Source organism: Dendrobates tinctorius, unplaced genomic scaffold, assembly GCF_039654945.1.
Source record: "Dendrobates tinctorius isolate UK_male_01 unplaced genomic scaffold, ASM3965494v1 ptg000035l, whole genome shotgun sequence".
In the NCBI taxonomy this organism is placed as follows: Eukaryota; Metazoa; Chordata; class Amphibia; order Anura; family Dendrobatidae; genus Dendrobates; species Dendrobates tinctorius.
In genome coordinates, this window is record NW_027361703.1 from 16,756,519 (window position 1) to 16,778,652 (window position 22,134).

At 46.4% G+C, this 22,134-nt stretch overlaps 1 protein-coding gene across 1 annotated transcript in view; it reads left to right on the plus strand.

The window, feature by feature from the left end:
- The first annotated feature begins 3,308 nt into the window (after positions 1-3,308).
- Positions 3,309-22,134, plus strand: part of IFRD1 (interferon related developmental regulator 1) — an 81,408-nt gene continuing 62,582 nt past the window's right edge. The window contains exon 1 of the mRNA XM_073573303.1: positions 3,309-3,606. Within this exon, the coding sequence (XP_073429404.1) occupies positions 3,570-3,606 (37 nt within the window). The 5' untranslated portion in view covers positions 3,309-3,569. The remainder of the gene's footprint in view (positions 3,607-22,134) is intronic.

The window sequence follows — 22,134 nt, forward strand, 5'->3', positions numbered from 1 at the left end:
CGCTGCTGCCGGCCTCCGCTCTCTCGCCACAGCCTCTCTCCTTCCGACGGTCGCGGCGCTCACCTGTGACGGGCTCGCGGTCGATGCCATCCCTGCATGCTATGCGCATGCGCCATAGGCCGCGGCCGCGCCTCCCTCCGGCTTCTTGTGCTCCGGCTATGCCCTGACCCGGAAGCACCTCCCTAACCAATGGCAGACCAGACAGGAGCATATAAGGCCGCTTCCCCCTGAGGGAGGTGCCTGATTGTTGTGTTTCCTTGCACACTGGCCTCGCTGCATCGTGTGCTCTCGGCTCCTGTAGTTCCGTTCTCACCTGCTCTCCGCAGCAACCTCTCAGTCCTGCTACCCGGGTTCCTTGCTCTCTTCCGCATTCCTGTCTCCGGTGTTCCTGCCATCCAACTCCAGTCCTGCCTCCGGTGTTCCTGTTTCATCCTGCTCCAGTCCTGCCTCCGGTGTTCCTGTTTCATCCTACTCCAGTCCTGCCTCCAGTGTTCCTGTTCCATCCTGCTCCAGTCCTGCCTCCGGTGTTCCTGTTCCATCCTGCTCCAGTCCTGCCGTCCTACCCCAGTCCTGCCTCCGGTGTTCCTGTTCCATCCTACTCCAGTCCTGCCTCCAGTGTTCCTGTTCCATCCTGCCCCAGTCCTGACGTCCTACTCCAGTCCTGCCTCCGGTGTTCCAGTTCCTTCCAGCTTCTGTCCTCCTCCCATCCTTTCTCCTGTGTTCCTACTCCTGTCGTCCCTCCTCGTTCCAGTCTACTGTCTCACTCCAATCCTGCCTCCTGGTTCCAGCTCTGTCATTCTATACTTCAGGCCCACAGTCCTACTCCGGTCCATCCTGAGCCGCCCCTCTCGGTACCGGCTACCGTGGTACTCGAACCCCTGGGCCTGCTCCTAACGGTCCCTGTATAGGGGTCGGTCCCACCTGGTAGCTTGCCCGGGGCCCCTCGGTGCCACGGCCCAGAGGGTCCACTCCTGGAGTTCCGGTTCCAGACCCCCCACGCTAACAACCCCTATGCAGCCTCTACTGTACGTATCTGGTTACTTATGATTTAGTAGCTGTGCAGTGATAACATCTGTACATCAGCTGAACACTGAGACCTGCGGTTCTGAACTAAGGAGACAAAGTTGCTCAAGGAATCTGTCAGGAACACCGCACTGAACGTGCTCACTGAGCCAGTGCGCGTGTCCTGAGTAAAGCAAACTGTGCTCAAAGATACCTGTGGAGCGGGCAGCAGCCGAGTAGGTGCGTACTTCAGAGTCGCAGGACCTGAAGCATGTGACGGCTGGGGGCGTGGCCTAAACTCCAGAGAGCTAGAAGCTGCAAGAGAACTCCTAGCAGGGTAACTGCGAGACAAAGTTACCAAGGGGCATAGACAGGGAGAATAGTTATACACAGAGATAGCTGCAAGGTACAAGAGGGGCGAGCAGAGAGTAGTCAGATCACAGGCAATGAGTCATACACAGAGAGGGTAGTGAAGTACAGAATCAACAGGCAAACTCACAACGGGGAACAGAACCGGGTCAGAACCATATAAACAAGCTATAACAACAAACAGGCACAGGGGTCAGCACACTCGGCAAAAGTATAACTGACAGGGATTTGAGCTTCCCATGGGTTTAAGAAGCTCTCCCAGAACCAAAAAGAGGCCACAATCATTAACCCCAGGTGTGCAGGTCAAAACCTGCACTGAGCTCCAGACATTAACCCCTGACGTGCAGCTCAAAAACCTGCACTGGGATCATGACAGAATCTGCATATTCATCCTATGCTGTGATGCCTCTTAATTAGCTTGTAAAGCACGGTGTGCCAATCAGGGGCTCTCAGGCCCCACAAGGGTGGCTCACTGCTGTCTTTTTAGGCAGGTGCCACTCTCAGCTGCATTGACATCCACACAGGGCATTATCACTTGTTGAGGAGGGCAGTCAGGGTCAATGTTACTCCTGACTCCAAGACTTCTCCGGCGCTGCGCCAATCCTCTGGAATGCTCTACGCCAAGAAATTAGGACTATCCACATTTTGCATAGTTTCAGGCGGTCCCTCAAAACACATTTGTTCAGAGCGGCCTATCACGTTCACTAATCACAGTCATTCTATGTGTTAGTGTGCATGTGTAGCCCATTCACTATCTCCATCCATCCCTCACTCCCTCAAGATGGCTGGACCATCATTGTAAATACACCATTGTAAATACATATCTGTACTTTGTGTCGCCCTCACCTCATTGTAGATTGTAAGCTCTCACAAGCAGGGTCGTCTTATTTCATCTTATTTTGCTTTAATTATTGTATTGTTAACGTTGTTACTTATGACTTATGTTTGGAACTGTTAAACTGTAAAGCGCTGCGGAATATGTTAGCGCTATATAAAGATTATTATTATTTATTATAAGGGGCACTCCAGGCATTATTACTTTATAGGGGACACTCAGGGCAATATTACTTTACAAGGGGCATTCCAGGCATTACAACTTTCTAGGGGACTCTTAGGGCAATATTACTTTATAAGGGGTACTCCAGCTGTTATTACTTTAGAAAGAGGAAAATCGGGCATTATGAAGCATTGCTTTACGCAGGGGTATTCGGCACATTATTACATGGAGCAATAAGCACTACAGAAGGGGGTACTTGAGGCATTATTGCTTTATAAGGAACACTCCAGCCATTCGTTTGTACGGCGGGCACAATTCCTTGTTATAGGGGCACTCGGGGCATCAGGGGCACTGGGCCCATTGTTGCTTTAGATGGTGTTTGCATTTGGGGCGTTCCTCATACCGGGGCCCTCTGGGATGTATGTGCAGATAGGGCTTTGAAGCTGTTGTCCCATAGACTGCGGCTCATTGCGTTCTCTGGCCATAAAGCTACGAAGAGTCCGATAATGTAGCCTAGTCTCTTCTCAGGCTAATGCTGTGAGGTAAATCCCCCCAAATTGTGCAATATCTAATTCTAGACATTATGGGGCACTTCATCTAAAGTGCAGCAATGGGAACCACTCAGATTCTTCCTTTTATCTCCAGCTAGTGTTGGGACATCACAGCTGCGCCCTGATTGGTCGCTATGGCTAGCCGCCTTCTCCTCTGCTCTATTTCTATAGATGTCCCCAGAGTTTCTAGTGACGCAGCAGCTCATTAGTCCGCACGCAGCCAGCAGTTCTGTCCTGCACAGTGCACACAGCCATAGGGCGGTTTGCCAGCACATGACATGGCGGCAGCTGCAAGTGTAGGGGGACACGCTCTCTCCTGCCATCCGATTGGTCATTAGTGAAGGGCCGCCCCTCTGACGTCAGGAGCCGCACTGATAAAAGGCCGAGCAGCGGCGCGCATAGCTTTATCCCGAGGTGTTCAGAGGTAAAATGTATCGTCTTCATTCACAGGCTTTCACCGGAGTTTCATTCAGTTCTTCTTACAAGCATTTCTCACATCTGCCGATAGAAGATTCGAACCTTATTCCTGAGAGACGTTTTAGTAAAAAGTGCTCTTCCATCGGCTGATTTTTACTGAAAGCTACACATCGCACCGAGGCACCAGAAGTCAGCCGGACGCGGTGAGCTGAAGCGAGGGCAGCGCCACAGACATGCCGAAATCTAAGAAGAGGAGCAACCGGGCCGCGGGTAAGCCGGGTGGCTGGCAGGCCTAACGCTGGCGGTGAAGGGCGCAGTGCACGCCGGGTGTTGTAGTCCGTGGAGCCGGACTCCACACTATAGCGTGAGGGCGTGGACTACAATTCCCAGCTCACAAGGCGCGCGCTGGAGCCGGTATTCATCGGGTTGCTGGGTGCTGCCCGATATGGCTCAACGAGAAGTGTCACGTGTCCGGCCAAAGACCGAGTGACGTCACACCGTCCGACATAGACGGAGGCTACGTGGACACAGCGGAGCTGCTCTTGGCCGTCATGTCCTAGTGTAATCTATGGCGTCTGCAGAGACCAGGGCGGTAGTCAGGCCTGCTGCTCACTGCTGGCTCCCTGTGCTGAGCCCCTTTATGCTCGGGGCTGCCATATGTCAGCTAGCACTTGCCTGTATCTGAAGGGATGTTCTCTATCCTCCTGACTGGTTACCTGTAGACCCCCACTGATCAGCAGGACCCTCCGCTCTTACATGGCAGCCCCATAGAGAATGAATGGTTCAGTGGGCGGACATGCCCACTGCCTCGCCGTACTATATGGGGTTAAGTGCCCTGTTCTGCCCACTGGTGGGGTTCGATCACTTGGTGTCACTGGAGGACCCTATAACTCCGTCCTGACACTAAACGTACCAGTACGTCCTGTTCTGCAGGTAGAACCCACAAATGGAGGCACCGGTACATTGTCATGCAGACACAGGAGCTGCCCCCACACGACTGACGCCCAGTGCTCAGCAGGAGCTTGGATATTGCCAGGGCCGCTGCCAGCACTGTCCCTAGCTAAACCCTGCTGCGATCAACAGCGTCCATGCTGTTTGACTAAGTGGGAGAGGGCTCTTGTGCCCCATTGGTTCCCCCGATGATGTAATCGCGGGGAGCTGATGGTTGCCATGGCAGCCAGAGGTCCATAGTCATCCCTTTATAGTGGCCTGTTACACCCTGCCAGGCGCAGGGTCTAACAGGCGGTCTGCTTCTGTGAAAATGCTTAAGTATCGCAATGCATTAGCCCAAAGATGAGACAAAATTGAAGTCCCATTTAGGGACTAGAATTTAAAAAAGTACAGAAGGAAAAACAGTTGAGAAAATAAGCTGTGAATTTCTGAATAACAAAAATAAAGTTCGTATTTTGTATTGTCGGGTCTTTGACCACCTGTCATGCGACTTTTAAACCGTACAGTGAACACTGTAAAAGAGAAAATAAAATCCCGCTCACTGGCTGCATCTTGAGGGTGGTCTGAGCGCTGAAGCACCCTGTCAAGGCGTGGAAATTGCCAAATGTAGACTCCGGCTCCACCAGCTGTGATTCTCTATTCACATTAGCAATTTGGAGGACATGGCGATACAATCACGTGACCCGCATCCACGCGTTTCAGGGGTCTGTGCACCCTTAATCCTGATGAAGCGGGGCAGGCACCTGAAATGCGTTGCTGCCAGACATGTGACTGTATCGCTGTGTATGCCCTCTCAATTGCTTATTTAAATGACATTTTGTGGAACTGTTAAAAAGGCTAAACCGTTTGTGTAAAAGCAGTATAAAAACACCAGTAAATGTGGTATCACTAATCTCACTGACCCAACTGAAGCGGTCTTGTGAAACCTTTCGGTCACTTGATAGTGGTAGTGCTTCCCTGCTTGGTCTCAGGGCATGGCCATGTAAGTACACAAATGTAGATGATTGAGCCTGGCATCGGGATAAGTTTATTTTTAGGGGATTAAAAAATCATGGTGCAGAAAGGCAAAAGTGCTGTATCCCTTCAATCACACGGTGAGTGGCATAAAAACAATTCCTTAAGTGCTGTTTCGGTTCATTCTGCCAATCAAAAATCCAAATCGGAAGCCATCATAAAAATGTTATGTATCCCAAAATGGTATTAATAAAAACTTTAACTCAAAGTTCACTGGAATAAAAACTTTTAACTTATGAGAGGGCTTATATGCTGGAGAATGGTTAGCAGAAAAATAAAAATATAGCTTTCGAAACATGGCAATCAAAACGCTTTTATTTTTGTATAAGCATTTAATGTATAGAACTAGAAAAACCATAAAAACACCTGAATAAATGGTGTAATGGCAACTGAAGAATAAAGTTGTCTAATCAGTTCTACCGCATGATGGGCAGTGTAAAGTATTACAAATGTCCACTACTTAGACAACTTCTCATATCCCTCACTTGGACCTGATAAAATATTAAAGCTTCTACTCCCCTCCCATGCTGCGGCTATTCCTGCAGTGTCGGCATTTGCTCTCCCTGGGGCTCCCGTGCGGTTGTTGTGACGTGATGCTGGCGCCAAATTAGCGTTGGCGTCACTCCCTGCCTACTGTCGAAATTGAGCAAGAAGAGGGTCAGGGATCAGCTGCAGCCTGGACTTCGTCTTCATGTGTGATTTGTCCAGTGGCAGGGACAGTGATGCCAGTGCTGACTGGGCGCCGGCGTCATGCGTCACAACTACCGTGAGTGTGGACATTGGGGACGGCACTGACATGGGAGGGTTGGGGGGAGGGGTGGGGAGGATAGGCTTTATATTATGCGGGTACAATAAAGCCAGCAGTTTAAGGGAAATACCAAAATTTGTACAAGTGTCACCAAAGAGAGCGTTTATACACAGCAACAGTTGAAAAATAAAGCATAACTTAATGTTAAACATAAAAGCATAACCAATATACAGTCATGGCCAAAAGTTTAGAGAATGACACAAATATTATATTTTCACATGATTTGCTGCCCTCTGGTTTTTGTGTGTTTGTCAGATGTTTTTATCACATACAGAAATATAATTGCAATCATATTATGAGTAACAAAAGGTTATATTGACAGAATGAGTTAATGCAGCAAGTCAATATTTGCAGTGTTGACCCTTCTTCTTCAGGACCTCAGCAATTCTCCCTGGCATGCTCTCAATCAACTTCTGGATCAAATACTGACTGATAGCAGTGCATTCTTGCAAAATCAAAGCTTTTATTTTGTCTGAATTTGAAGGTTTTTGTTTGTCCACCCGTCTCTTGATTGACCACAAGTTCTCAATGGGATTAAGATCTGGGGAGTTTCCAGGCCATGGTCCCAAAATCTCTGTTTTGTTCCCTGAGCAATTTAGTTATCACCTTTGCTTTATGGCTAGGTGCTCCATCATGTTGAGAAAGGCATTGTTGATCGCCAAACTGCTCTTGGACGGTTGGGAGAAGTTGCTCTTGGAGGACATTCTGGTACCATTCTTTATTCATGGCTGTGTTTTTAGGCAAGACTGAGAGAGAGCCCATTCCCTTGGCTGAGAAGCAACCCCACACATGAATGGTTTCAGGATGCTTGACAGTTGGCATGAGACAAGACTGGTGGTAGCGCTCACCTGGTCTTCTCCGAATAAGCCGTTTTCCAGATGTCCCAAACAATCGAAAAGGGGATTCATCAGAGAAAATGACTTTACCCCAGTCCTCAGCATTCCACTCCCTGTACCTCTTGCAGAATATCAGACTGTCCATGATGTTTTTCCTGGAGAGAAGTGGCTTCTTTGCTGCCCTCCTTGAGACCAGGCCTTGCTCCAAGAGTCTCTGCCTCACAGTGCATGCAGATGCACTCACACCTGCCTGCTGCCATTCCTGAGCAAGCTCTGCACTGCTGGTAGCCCGATCCTGCAGCTGAAACACTTTTAAGAGACGGTCCTGGCGCTTGCTGGTCTTTCTTGGGCGCCCTGGAGCCTTTTTGGCAACAAGGGAACCTCTCCTTGAAGTTCTTGATGATGCGATAGATTGTTGACTGAGGTGCAATCTTTCTAGCTGCGATACTCTTCCCTGTTAGGCCATTTTTGTGCAGTGCAATGATGACTGCACGTGTTTCTTTAAAGATAACCATGGTTAACAGAAGAGAAACAATGATGCCAAGCACCAGCCTCCTTTTAAAGTGTCCAGTGGTGTCATTCTTACTTAATCATGACAGATTGATCTCCAGCCCTGTCCTCAACACCCACACCTGTGTTAATGGAGCAATCACTGAAACGATGTAAGCTGGTCCTTTTAAGGCAGGGCTGCAATGATGTTGAAATGTGTTTTGGGGGATAAAGTTAATTTTCTAGGCAAATATTGACTTTGCAAGTAATTGCTGTTAAGCTGATCACTCTTTATAACATTCTGGAGTATATGCAAATTTCCATTAGAAAAAATGAAGCAGTAGACTTTGTAAAAATTAATATTTGTGTCATTCGCTAAACTTTTGGCCATGACTGTAGATGTGTCACCCTTGGTGGATTAAGAATACAGTGTCGCCTACTCAGTCAAGATACCTATTTAAAAACTGAAGCTGACACAATGTTAGGGTACAAAAATGATTATAATAAATTTTATTTCTATAGCGCCGACATATTCCGCAGCACTTTACATTTCAGAGGGGACTTGTACAGACGATAGACAGCATAACAATAATCACATAGATCAGAACAGATATCAAGAGGAATGAGGACCCTGCTCGCAAGCTTACTATCTGAGATATGAGATGAACCACTTAGACACTTAGACTAAAAGGTATCAACTACTGAGGACTCTCAATCCTGAATATTTTTCGAACCACTTAGTCACTGGAGTGGTATCAATGTGTTCCAGGACACAGCCACTGGGGAATCACAGAAGATTAGCCCCCATATATGAAGCCATAACCTAGATTGCACATATATAAATCTAGTAGAAGTCAAAACCACAATATAAAGTGGTAGTGGGGTGAAAAAAACAGGAACAATCTCACCGCCAATGAACAGGAGTTGTCCGGAATCCTAAGTGCTGAAATGGATCCCTGGAAATCAGCATGTGAAAGACAATACCCTGTCAATCCCTATGGGGCTAGCAGTCGTCTATCCCCCAAACTCCCGCCCTGACAAGGTCAGTCCATATCTAACCCTATGTTAAACATGCCCTGTACTTTCCCTCAGCGGGGGCCAAACGTTTTGATCAAGGTGTTGTCCTAGTAGTGGACAATCCCTTTAAATAAATTTACGACCTGCTATTTTGTTCTGCTTCCCAAAGATCACAGTAAGGGCCCCGTCACGATCCCGACAACGATATCCACTTGTCAGGATCGCTGGTGAGTCGCTACATGATCGCTGGTGAGTTGTCAAACAGGCAGCTTCACCAGCGATCAGCACCAGCAACGCCGAGCGCGCGTCGTCGCTGTGTACGTTAGTTACCAGCGCGCTGATGCAGAGAGATGGTAACTAAGGTACACATCAGGTTTCTAAGCAGCGTGCGTCACTTAGAAACCCGATGTGTACCTTGGTTACCAGCTCCCTGCATCAGCGCGCTGGTAACTAAGGTACACATCGGGTTTCTAAGCACCGTGCGGTTCTTAGAAACCCTGTGTAGAACTTAGTTACCAGCGTGCTGATCGCTGGTCTCCCGCCTGTCACGCAGTGATGCGTGCTGGCCAGCGGGAGACCAGCGACCAAAAAAAATGTCCTGGCTATTCCAGGACGATCAGCGATAACCGGCAAGGGGGCCGGTCGCTGGTCAGTGTCACAGCGATCTCGCTGGTGAGATCGCTGTTGCGTCACAAAACTTGCAATTCAGATGGAACCTCTGACGGGTCACTTACTATGAGGCAGATGGAGATGCCCATTTCTGTCTTTCTGGGCATAAACGTGGGCTTGACGAGTTTTGTGAACCTGAGCAAAGCCAGGCAAGGCTGAGCCAAGAGTACCGGTAATATCTGTTGGAGTCTCATTTTTAGGGTGTATTTCAGAGATTTTGACGGAAAACCCTGATGTAGTTTGTCAGCCATCGGCACGGTTTAAATGTGAACGGAGCCTTAAAAAATGATCCAGAATGTAAGGTACTGTACCTTAAAGTGCTACTGTCATTTCTAAAGGGAGATTTAGAAGAGGGGTTCAAGTTACTGGTAGCATAAAGCATGAACAAGTGACACCACGTCACCCAAAAGGAATCGCATAAAATCTGCGCTCCCAGATCCAAATCCCCCCCCCTTCTGCGCCCCATAGTGTGCATAAACCACAGCGTCCGCATTCTTGTCATTTACTGTCGCAAAGGGAAGCTGTTGTGTGAAAGAGAAAACTGACGATATGGGGTAATCTGCAGGTTAATATGAGTAGAATTCTAAAGCGGTGTGGCCACTGCAGTGTCATATCCCAGCATGTACTGCTTCCCCTTGAGGAAATGTAGGATCTGTCTAAAACAGTATTTGGGGTAAAAATGTCATTATTATTCACTGCTCAGTGGTATAGATTCTGTGACACACCTGTGGCTAGTATGCTCACTGCACCCCAAGATAAAATCACTGAAAGGGAGTCTGTCACCCAATTTTAGCCATATCAGCTGCGGCCACAGCCATCAGGGGCTTATCTACAGCATTCTGTAATGCTGTAGATAAGCCGCCGATGAAATCTGAAAGATGAGAAAAAAGAGATTATACTCACCGCGGCATTCGGTCCGGTCCGATGGGTGTCGCCGTCCTGTCCGACGCCTCCCATGTTCATACGACGATGATGTCGTCCTTGCTTCTTCCTCGGTTCCTGCGCATGCGTACTTTGTCTGCTCTGTTGATGGCAGAGAAGAGTACTGCAGTGCGCAGGCGTCAGACCTCTGACCTTTCCCGGCACCTGCGCACTGCATGACTTTACTCTGCCCTCAACAGGGCAGATAAAGTATGCGTGCGCAGGAGCCGAAGTAGAAACAAGGAGGAGGACATCATTGTATGAAGATGGGAGGTGCTGGACCGGACCGCGACACCCATCGGACCCGACTCCGCCCCCCAGGTTTGTATACTCTAACGTGTTTTTTCTTATCTTTCAGGTTTCATCGGGAGCTTATCTACAGCATTACAGAATGCTGTAGATAAGCCCCTGATGGCGGTGGCCCCATCTTATGGGGCAAAAATGGGGTGACAGATTCCCTTGAAGGATGTAGCTTGTAAAGTGGGGTCACTTATTTGGGAGGTTTGCTGTTCTTACCCCTCAAAGGCATTGCTAGTATAACATGGAAACCGCAAACCATTCCAGCAAAATCTGCGCTATAATGACACTTGTTCTTTCCCGTCAAATATTGGCATACTTGGGAGGATACGGACCAAATACTTTTGTTGTGTGATTGGCAAAAATTCAGTAACTTGTGGATTTAAAATGATTTCTACACCTGTAGATGAATTCCTCAGTGTAGTTTTCAAAAGGGTGTTACTTGAGGAGGATTCTGCTGTTGTGGCACCATAGGGGCTCTCCGAATAAGACGTGTCATATGCAATCTATTGTAGCAAAAATGAGCTCTGAAAGTCACGCGGCGCACTTTCCCTTCTGTGCAGCGCTGTACGTCAAAATCGGAACCCCCCACCCACACATGTTTGGGATCTGTGTACTTGGGAGAAATCGCCTAGCCACTGCAGGAAGCCGGTGACTGCAGCTCAGTGTGCCTGCAATTAAAGATGAATAGTCACTGTTCCATACGTCCATAATCCCTCCAACCTCTCGGCGCCAGCTTCAGTGCATAGACATGGGTGGGACTATCAGTGTAGGGAGCAGCGAATATTCATTTTCTTGAACAGCAATAGTGTTGGCTGCAACAGCAGCAGCTCCTGCCTCCTGTGACCTGCTCGTCTGCTACTGCTGCTGCTCCCCGACCCCCCCCCTATCCACAGTAGGTACATTAGGACTATAAGACACACTCCCCATTATAAACCAAAACGTGGGAGGACAAAGGTGCATGTTATAGTCTGAAAAATACAGTAGTGAAAAAATGCTAAAGTATAAAAAAATCAAATTTTCGAGACCCGTAGCATCTCCCATTTTTCTTCGTGATCTCGGGTTGAGTGAGCTTATTTTTTGTGTGCTCAGCTGACGTTTTTATTGATGCCATTTTGGTGTAGATCTGATCTTTGGTTCGCCCGTTGTTGCATTCTAATGCAATGTTGCAGCGACCAAAAAACAATTCTAGTGTATTTTCTTATGCCGTTAACTGAATTAATTTTTATATATTGATCGGCAATTTTGAACACTGATCAGAGACGTAGCTAGGGTTTTGGTTCAAGGGGGTGAAACTTCTGAGTGGGGTGGGCCCTAGCTAGGTAACCTTGATTACAAGTGGGTGACGCACCCTATTAGTTTATGTAGGAGAACCTCAGCAGATGACCACACTGTGGCTGAAAATCTCTAAAGACTAACACTATTACCCCCATATGGTCAGTTGTAATTACCAGTCCTGCAGAACATATAAGTGATAACACAGTTACTGATGGTGACTTACAGATGACATTTTTTCTGATAGAATTGCTCACTTTTCCAGTCTTTTCCATCTGGCCCAGACCAACATGACCACTTCTTCCAGCCAGGGCTCAGCTGCAGAGATTACAACAGACACATTTCACCTCATATTCCATCCCCATCACCATCTATTCCCATCCTGCACTAACTCCTCATCCTGCTGATTCCCCAATGCTGAGTCGCTGCTGCTGTATGTGTTCCCGTTACCGCACCTACCGTGTGGTTCTGTCTGCCCTATAAATTCTAAAGCAAGCCCTCCAGAATATAGTAATGCCAGGTGCAAATGCCCTGGATAATAGTGCACACATTTTGTCCCCTAGAAAGTAATAATGCCCTGTGTGCCCCTTGGACAGTCACAGTAACTGGAGTTCCCCTATAAGTGTCCACTTTACATTAAATAATGTCCTGAGTCTCCCCCTTGCACAGCTCCCCTATACACAGTATAATGACCCCTCTCTGTATAGTACCACCCATACAGTATACTGACCGCTTAGTAGCCCCCAAACTGTTCAATGGCTCCAACACTGTATTATGGCCCCCTCACTGTAATCTCTACACTGTATGATGGCCACCTAGCTAGCCACCATGTAGTTTAATGCACTCCCCATAGGCCTCCATATAGTATAATGAACTCTTTATAGGCCTCTATAGTAGAATACATTCCCCATAGGCAGACTCTATTAGTATACACTCCCTGACAGAATTTGTCGCTTATCCATGTTATGTAAATAAAAGCTTATAACCTGACGTTAAATTCACCCATTGGTTGTATAAGTTATTCTTTTGAAAGCTGAGACCCTCTGAAATGTGGTTTAGGTTAAGAAAATAAATTGGCATCAATGCAGAAATATTGATCATTTAATGGACACAGAATGGTCGGATTTTGGCAAGGCAAAAGTTTTGTCGCCTGGTCATGTAATGCACCCGATCCTAGTTTTACATCCTCACCTGTGCTCAGTAAATGATCGGTTAATTAGTGGGTGTGTATAAAAAGAAACCCTGCACCCCAGACCTTCACTTAAGCTGCAACTTAAGCTCTGACAACATGCCAAAAATCCACCCTGCGACCAAAGCCTGGATTATCAAGAGGCTGAAGACCAGATCCACTGCAGAGGTGGCTGGCACCTTTAATGTGTCTCAGCTTCAAGTACAAAGAATTAAAAAGATTTGAAGAGATTGGAGATGTTTGACAAGCCCAGGTCCGGAAGACCCTGCAAGACAACTGCTCAGGAGGAACGTTTGTTGGTTAGAAAATCCAAAGCGAGCCCCTCATCCACTGCAGCAGAGCTCCAACAGGCCTGGTCACCTCAAGTCCCTGTGTCAAATAGAACAGTTTGTAGGATTCTGTCTCGAAATGGCCTCCATGGCTGAATCAGTGCCCAGAAGCCAGCACTAAACAAAAGGCAAATAAAAAACCGTGTGGCATTTGCAAAGTCCCACAACATGCTAAACAGATGAATGCTGGAAAAGTGGCAGAAGGTGGATTTCTCTGATGAATCTTCAGTAGAATTACACCACAGCCACCGCAAATACTGCAGGAGACCTACTGGAGCCTGTATGGATCCAAAATGTACCCAGAAAACAGTTAAATTTGTTGGTGGAAAGATCATGATCTGGGGTTACAATTCAGTATGGGGGTGTGCGAAACATTTGCAAGGTGGAAAGCAAAATCAATAGCCTAAAATATCAAGAAGTATTAGCTACCTCTTATAGTCCAAATCATAAAAGGGGTCAAATTCTGCAGCAGGATGGTGCTCCATCTCATACATCCATCTCTACAACTAAGTTCCTCCAGGCAAAAAAGATCAAGGTGCTCAAGGACTGGCCAGCCCAGTCACCAGACATGAACCTCATTGAGCATGTTTGGAGTAGGATGAAAGAGGAAGCTTGGAAGACAAAACCCAAGAATCTAGATGAACTCTGGGAGGCATGTAAGACTGCATTCTTTGCTATTCCTGATGACTTCATTAATTGTATGAATCATTGTTGAACCGCATGGATGCAGTCCTTCAAGCTCATGGAAGTCACACAAAATATTAAATATGACTCTAATAGTAATACAACTTCATTCACCAATGTTATGCAACATTGGTGGGCAGCATGGTGGATAGCATTGCAGCCTTGCAGCGCTGGAGTCCTGGGTTCGAATCCCACCAAGGACATCTGCAAGGCGTTTGTATGTTCTCCCCGTATTTGCGTGGGTTTCCTCCTGGTACTTCGGTTTCCTCCCACACTCCAAAGACACACTAATAGGGAATTTTAGATTGTGAGCCCCATCGGGGACATTGATGAAAATGTGTGCAAACTGTAAAGCGCTGCGGAATGTTAGCGCTATATAATAAAGATTATAGATTTGTATTTTACGTTAATTGTCTGAATATGGCATCACTTTCTGTGGCCGACAACTTTTGTCTTGCCAAAATCTAACCATTCTGTGTCCATTAAATGATCAATATTTCTGCATTGATGCCAATTTTCTTAACCTAAACCACATTTCAGAGGGTTTCAGCTTTCAAAAGAACAATTTATACAACCAATGGATGAATTTAATGTCAAGTTATTAACTTTTATTTGCATAACATGGATAAGCGACATAACTTCTGTCAGGGAGTGTAATGCACTCCACATAGGCAGACTTTATATAGTATAATGCACCCCGCTTAGACAGACTCTATATAGTATAATGCACACCTCATAGGCCCTCTATATAGTAAAATGCTCCTCTCCATAGGCCGACTCTATAGTATACTGCTCTCCAAATAGGAAGACCATATATTGTAGTATACTGCACACCTCATAGGCACACCTATAGTATAAAGCATCTCCCCCCATAGGCAGACTCTATAATATAATGCACCCCCCATAGGCAGATAGTCACTCTATAGTACAATACACCCCCCATAGGCAGAATCTATAGTATGCTGCACTCTCCATAGGGAGACTATAGTATAATGCACCCCCTGTAGTCAGTCTATAGTATAATTCACCCCACATAGGGAGACTCTATAGTATAATGCTCCCCCCACAGGCAGACTCTATAGTATAATTCAGCTCCCCCCATAGGCAGACTGGTATAATGCATCCCCCCCCATAGGCAGACTCTATAGTTTGATGCATCCCCCCATAGGCAGACTCTTTAGTATAATTCAGCCTCCCATAGGCACTCTATAGTATAATGCATCCCCCCCATAGGCAGACTCTATAATATAATGCATCCCCCCCCCCCCCATAGGCAGACTCTATAATATAATGCATGTGAGCCCCATCGGGGACAGTGATGAAAATGTGTGCAAACTGTAAAGCGCTGCGGAATATGTTAGCGCTATATAAAAATAAAGATTATTATTATTATAATGCATCCTGCCATAGGCAGACTCTATAGTATAATTCAGCCTCCCCATAGGCAGACTCTATAGTATGATGCATCCCCCCCCCCCCCCCATAGGCAGACTCTATGGTATAATGCACTCCCCATAGGCAGACTTTATACTATCACACAATTCAGTGCCATTAACCTGTAGTTATATTTGTCAAAAACACTTCCTGGCTGTCCTTGTACTTTTAGATTAACCCCTTTCTGACATGAGACGTACTATACCGTCCATGGGACCCGAGCCCCTATGCCCATGGACGGTATAGTACGTCTAGCGCAATCAGCGGTGCTCACAGGGTGAGCGCCGCTGATCGCGGCCGGGTGTCAGCTGATTATCACAGTTGACACCCGGCACTGTCAGGGGCGGTCATGGATCGCCCCCGACACGTTAACCCCTGGCACACTGTGATCAAACACGATCGCAGTGTACCGGTGGTTTAGGGAATCATCGGGAGGGAGGGGGCTCCCTCTGTGCTTATCTGAGACCCCCGCAGCAGCGCAATGTGCAGCGCTGCTGCCGTGGCCTCCCTTGCAGGTCCCCGGATCCAATATGGCGACGGGGACCTTCGGAGACCTGCAGGGAGCTGGCTTCCTCACTGCCTGCCAAGCGCAGGCGTGAGGAGGTCTGCTTCAATGCCTGTGACAGATCGCTAATCTGTCACCGTGATCTGTGATGTGACATATCAGCGATCTGTCACATAAGTTATGTCCCCCCTGGGACAATGTAATAAAGTTAAAAAAAAAGTGTAAAAATTTATAAACGCTAAATAAAAAAAAAAAATATTCCCTAATTCATTTTTTGGAAATAAAAACAAACAATAAAAGTACACATTTAGTATCGCTGCGTCCGTAACAACCCGCCCTATATAACTGTCCCATTAGTGAACCCCTTAAAAAATAAAAAGCAAAAAATGCTTTATCATACCGCCGAACAAAAAGTGCAATAACGCGCAATCAAAAAGACGGATATAAATAACCATGGTACCGCTGAAAACGTCATCTTGTCCCGCAAAAAAACGAGCCGCCACACTGCATCAGCGAAAAAAGTTATAGCTCGCAGAATAAAGCGATGCAAAAATAATTATTTTATATAAAATTGTTTTCAATGCATAAAAGCGCCAAAACCTAAAAAGACATGAATGAGGTATCGCAGTAACCGTACTGACCCAAAGAATAAAACCGCTTGATGGATTTTACTGGACGGGGAACGGTGTAAACGCACGCCCCAAAAGAAATTCATGTAATGCTGGTTTTTGTTTATTCTGCGTCCCAAAAATCGGAATAAAAAGCTATCAAAAAATGTCACGTGCCCGAAAATGGTACCAATAAAAACGTCAACTCGTCCTGCAAAAAATCCTCACATGACTCGGTGGGTCAAAACACGGAAAAATTATAGCTCTCAAAATGTGATGCAAAAACTATTTTTACAATAAAAAGCGTCTTTTAGCGTATGACAGCTGCCCAACGTAAAAACCCGCTATAAATAGTAAATCAAATCCCCCTTTATCACCCCCTTAGTTAAGGAAAAATAATAAAATAAAAATGTATTTCCATTTTCCCGTTGGGGCTAGGGTTAGGGGTGTGTTGGGGTTAGGATTGGAGTTAGAATTGGGGGTTTCCACTGTTTGGTCACATCAGGTGTTCTCCAAACGCAACATGGTGTCTGATCTCAATTCCAGCCAATTCTGCGTTGAAAAAAGCCAAATGGTGCTCCTTCCCTTCTAAGCTCTGCCATGCGCCCAAACAGTGTTTTACCCCCACATATGGGGTGTCAGCCTACTCAGGACAAATTGCAAAACAACTTTTGGGGTCCAATTTCTCCTGTTACCCCTTAGGAAAATAAAAAATTGGGGGCAAAAATATCATTTTTGTGGAAAAAAAATGATTTTTTTATTTTCAAGCCTGGGCATTATAAAATTCTGTGAAGCACTTGGGGGTTCAGAGTGCTCACCACACATCTGGATAAGTTCCTTACGGGTCTAGTTTCCAAAATGGGGTCACATGTGGGGGGTTTCCACTGTTTAGGTACATCAGGGGCTATCCAAAGGCAACATGACACCCGCAGACCATTCCATCAAAGTCTGCATTCCAAAACGTCTCTACTTTCCTTCCAAGCCCCGACGTGTGCCCATACAGTAGTTTTCTCCCACATATGGGGTATATCGGTGTACTCCGGACAAACTGGACAACTTTTGGGGTCCAATTTCTCCTGTTACCCTTGGGGAAAAAAAAAAAATTGGACTAAAAGATCATTTTTGTGAAAACAATGATTTTTTTTTAATTGTACCGGCTGTACGTTATAAACTTCTGTGAAGCCCTAGGAGGTTCAAAGTTCTCACCACACATCTAGATAAGTTCCTTTGGGGGGTCTAGTTTCCAAAATGGTGTCATTTGTGGGGGTTTGCACTGTTTTGGCACATCAGGGACTTTCCAAACGCGACATGGGGTCCGATCTCAATTCCTGCCATAAAAGTCAAATGGCGCTGCTTCCCTTCCGAGCTCTGCCATGCGCCCAAATAGTCGTTTAAACCCACATATGGGGTGTCAGCGTACTCGGGACAAATTGCACAATAACTTTTAGGGTCCTGTTACCCTTGGGAAAATAAAAATTGGGGGTGAAAAGATCATTTTTGTGTAAAATGATTTTTTAATTGTACGACTGTACGTTATAAGCTTCTGTGAAGCCCTTGTGGGTTCAAAGTTCTCACCACATATCTAGATATGTTCCTTGGGGTGTCTAGTTTCCAAAATCGTGTCACTTGTGGGGGTTTCCACTGTTTTGCCACATCAGGGGCTCTCCAAACGTGACATGGCGTCCGATCTGAATTCCAGCCAATTTTGCATTGAATAAGTCAAACGGCGCTCCTTCCCTTCTGCCATGCGCCGAAACAGTGGTTCTCCCTGACATATCACGTATCGGCGTACTCAGGAGAAAATTGGACAATAACTTTTGCAGTCCAATTTCTCCTGTTACCCTTGGTAAAATAAAAAAAATGGACTGAAGTACTTTTTTTGTGAAAAAAGTTAAATGTTCGTTTTTTTTTTTTTTTTTTAACTTTTAAATAATTCCTGTGAAGCACCTGAAGGTTAATAAACTTCTTGAATGTGGTTTTGAGTACCTTGAGGGGTGCAGTTTTTAGAATGGTGTCACTTTTGGGTATTTTCTGTCATATAGACCCCTCAAAGTGACTTCAAATGTGATGTGGTCCCTAAAAATAAAATGGTGTTGCAAAAATGAGAAATCGCTGGTCAACTTTTAACCCTTATGACTTCCTAACAAAAAAAAATTTTGGTTCCAAAATTGTGCTGATGTAAAGTAAACATGTGAAATGTTACTTAAGTTGTGTGCCATATCTCTGTGATTTAAGGGCATGAAAATTCAAAGTTGGAAAGTTGCAAAACTTTCGCCAAATTTCCGTATTTTTTCACAAATAAACGCAAGCTATATGAAAATTTTACCACTAACATGAAGTACAATGTCATGAGAAAACCATGTCCGAATCGGTGGGATCCATGGAAGCGTTTGTTACCTCATAAAGGGACAGTGGTCAGAATTGTAAAAATTTGCCCGGTCATGAACGTGCAAACCACCCTTGGGGTTAAGTCAACCATTGCATTATGTGGCAGAGTTCCATAGTCTCATTGCTCTTAAAAAGAAGAATCCCAGTCTGATTATGACTAAACCTTCTTTCCTCTAGACATAGAGGAAACCCCTTTGTAATCATTGTAGGCCTAGATGTAAAAATATCATCAGAAAGATCTCTACTGTCCCTTCATTTATTTGTACATTGGAACAAGATCTGCCTTAATTCTTTGTTTTTCCATATAGAAAAACCTCAGATTTGATAACCTGTCTGGTACTGTAGTTCATCCATTCCCAAAATAACCTTGGTCGTTCTCTGCACCTGCTCACCTGCTCAAGTTCAGCCATGGCCTTCTACGCGAAAGCACAAAACTGTACACTGTGTTTTGAAGTGTGGCCGAACTAGTGACTTGTGTATATAGTCAGACCTATGTTCTTCTGTGCATCTATGCCTCTTTTAATGCGTCCCACGAAAATCTTCACTGCAGCCTCTTTCTGTGTCTGTAGATTTTCTTGTGTATAAAAACACGTTAATCAGTGTCAGGTTCATCGTTGTTTGGTCAGTTTAAGTATTTACCCATCAGTGTTTCATCAGTGATTTTTATGTAGAAGAAAAATTGCTTATCTATCCTTCGCTGTTTAACCCACTTGCTGACCACATATATATATAATGTGCATGTGACTGGAGATAAGCGACGAGCATCCTCCGATAAGTGAAAATTCTCTCACCCATGACAGAACCACGGAGAGAGGGGATACGCCCTTTATGGACAGGAACCTACAGATAAAAAGGGCTTTACCTCTCCTCTGCCTTCAGTTGGGTTCCTGTCCCTGACGGGTGACCCACAGGACGGTACCTGTGTGTTCGTGGAAATCCGGATCCGGGGCTGACCTGACCGATATATGGCAGCGGGGAGGCCCCTGCCACGGGGGGTGTGGTGCCGAAGCTGCCACTGCTGGAGCAGATGCGGGCTGCCAGGTGAGCTGGCGGGAGAGACGCCGGAGCCGCCGCTCTGGAGAGGAGGTCGGGGCTCACGGGGGCCCGGCAAACATGCGGGCAGCGCCATGGTACAGAGGTGCCAAGATGGCCACTGCCCCGGAAATAGAAACCGGGTCACAGGAACGGCGCATGCGCTGGAGCGCTCTCCCCGGCGAACGCGGTGCAGGATGGGAGCGGTGACATCACACGCTGGGAAATTTAAAATGGTGGGGCTAGAAACACTCCTGACTGGAAGCGATCCTGAACAATGGGGGATAGCGACCAGGAGCAGCAAGCCAGGCAGCACCACCATCTTCGCCAAAAGGAACAAGACGGGAATGGCCATTCCAGCAGTCACTCCACGCAGCGGAGCACGTCAGCTGCAAGGAGCAAATCGCCACCAGGAGATCAGCCTGTACAGGACCTGACTCCATCTCCCGAATCGGTACCTGCAGCCGCGTACTTGTGGGTGAGTGATCTTCATGAATGTTCACCATTGTAATAGAATTCCTTTCCCTTACTAGGGAATGAAGAAGGGGAAAAAGAACAGGGCATGCCCCATATGTACTAGACCCCTACATATATCTTGGGAGAAAAAACTCTGCGAGTCTTGTACAAAAGAAGTCCTCTGTCAGGAAACCCCGGATTTTACCTCTGACCTAAGAGCCGCAATCAAATCGGAGGTTGAGTGCCCTTACATCCCTTAGGCACAGGGACAAAACAGAAAAGACACAATAGTGACTTCCCAGTCAGACTCTTCGATGTCAGGAGAAATTGCGTCTTAACCTCAGAATCCGGTTCCTCTTTCTCAGACAAGGAAACAGAGGGGCGTCACTGCTTTCCCCTAGAAGAGGTAGACAAGCTAGTGAAAGTGATAAGGTCTACCATGGGGGTGTTGGACCCTAGGCCCATCAAAACAGTCCAGGACATAATGTTCGGGTGACTAGCCAAGAAAAAGCGGAGTGTTCCCGCTAAATGAAAATGTTCAGGGCCTAATCAAAAAAGGGGATAAACCCGACAGGAAGAACACCACTGCCCCTTCCCTTGAAAGAAAATATCCCTTTGAGGAAGAGGCATCTACATCTTTGGATGAAGCTCGACGTAGCTGTCGCAAAGACCTCAAAGAAATTCGCCCTTCCCTTTGAGGACATGGGCACCCTCAGGGATCCCCTAGATAAAAAGGCAGATACCTTTCTTAAAGGGGCATGGGAATCAGCTGGAGGTAACCTCAGGCCAGCCATAGCGGCGCAACTTGTACCTCAAGAGCGCTAATGGTATTTGCTGACCAACTTGAAAAGCAACTAAGGGAAGGGACGCCAAGGGATAAAATCTTAGACTCTATCCCAATAATAAGGGGAACGGCTGCCTTCTTAGTGGACTCATCGGCCGATTCAGTCCGGTTATCGTCCAAAGCAGCAGCACTCTCAAATGCAGCCTGTAGAATACTATGGCTCAAAAGTTGGCCAGGGGACCTACAGACCAAAATGAAATTGTGTTCAATCCCCTGTGAAGGGACATTCCTTTTTGGGGAGACGTTAGATCACATCCTCCAGAAAGCGGGGGACAAGACGAAAGGGTTCCCAAATTTGGAGCCTGCAGCGTTTAAAAGGCCCTTTCGGAATAGTTTTTTTTTTTTTTTTTTTTTTTTTCAGAGGAGACCACCGAGGGAACAAAAGTGAGATGGAGGGTTTCTCTTTGGTAACTCGTCCCAAGACAAAAAACCCTGACGGTTTGCCCAGGGTGGGGGGAAGGTTAAGCCTTTTCCTTCCAGCCTGGAAGAGAATCTCAAACAACCCATGGATAGTAAACCTAATCCAGGAGGGCCTAAGAATAGACTCTCTCCCTCCCACCTCAAAAGAATGTAATGACTCTGCTGAGATCCAGTACGCAAGAGCAGGAGACTCTAGAAAGCGAGGTCCTAAGACTGGTAAGAGTCCTCCAGGAGGTTCCCCTGCAGGAAAGGGGCAGGGGGTTCTACTCCCATCTTTTCCTGGTCACCAAGCCAGACGGCACTTTTCAGACAATCATAAATTTAAAAAAATAGATACATCAGAAATCAAAGCTTCAAAATGGAGTCTATCAGGTGCACCACCAAAATCCTGTTCCCGATCTGCTTCATGACGGTGTTAGATCTCAGACGCCTATTATCACGTCCCCATTCACAGACTCTAGAAAATATCTCGGGTTAGCTGTCTCAAAGGGCAAGGTAAAAGATTTCCAGTACAGAGCTTTGCCGTTCGGAATATCTGTAGCTCCACGGGTATTTACCAAAATAGTAGCGGAAATGATGGCCCATATAAGGGAGCAAGACCTAATTCCGTATCTAGATTATTTTTTTAATAG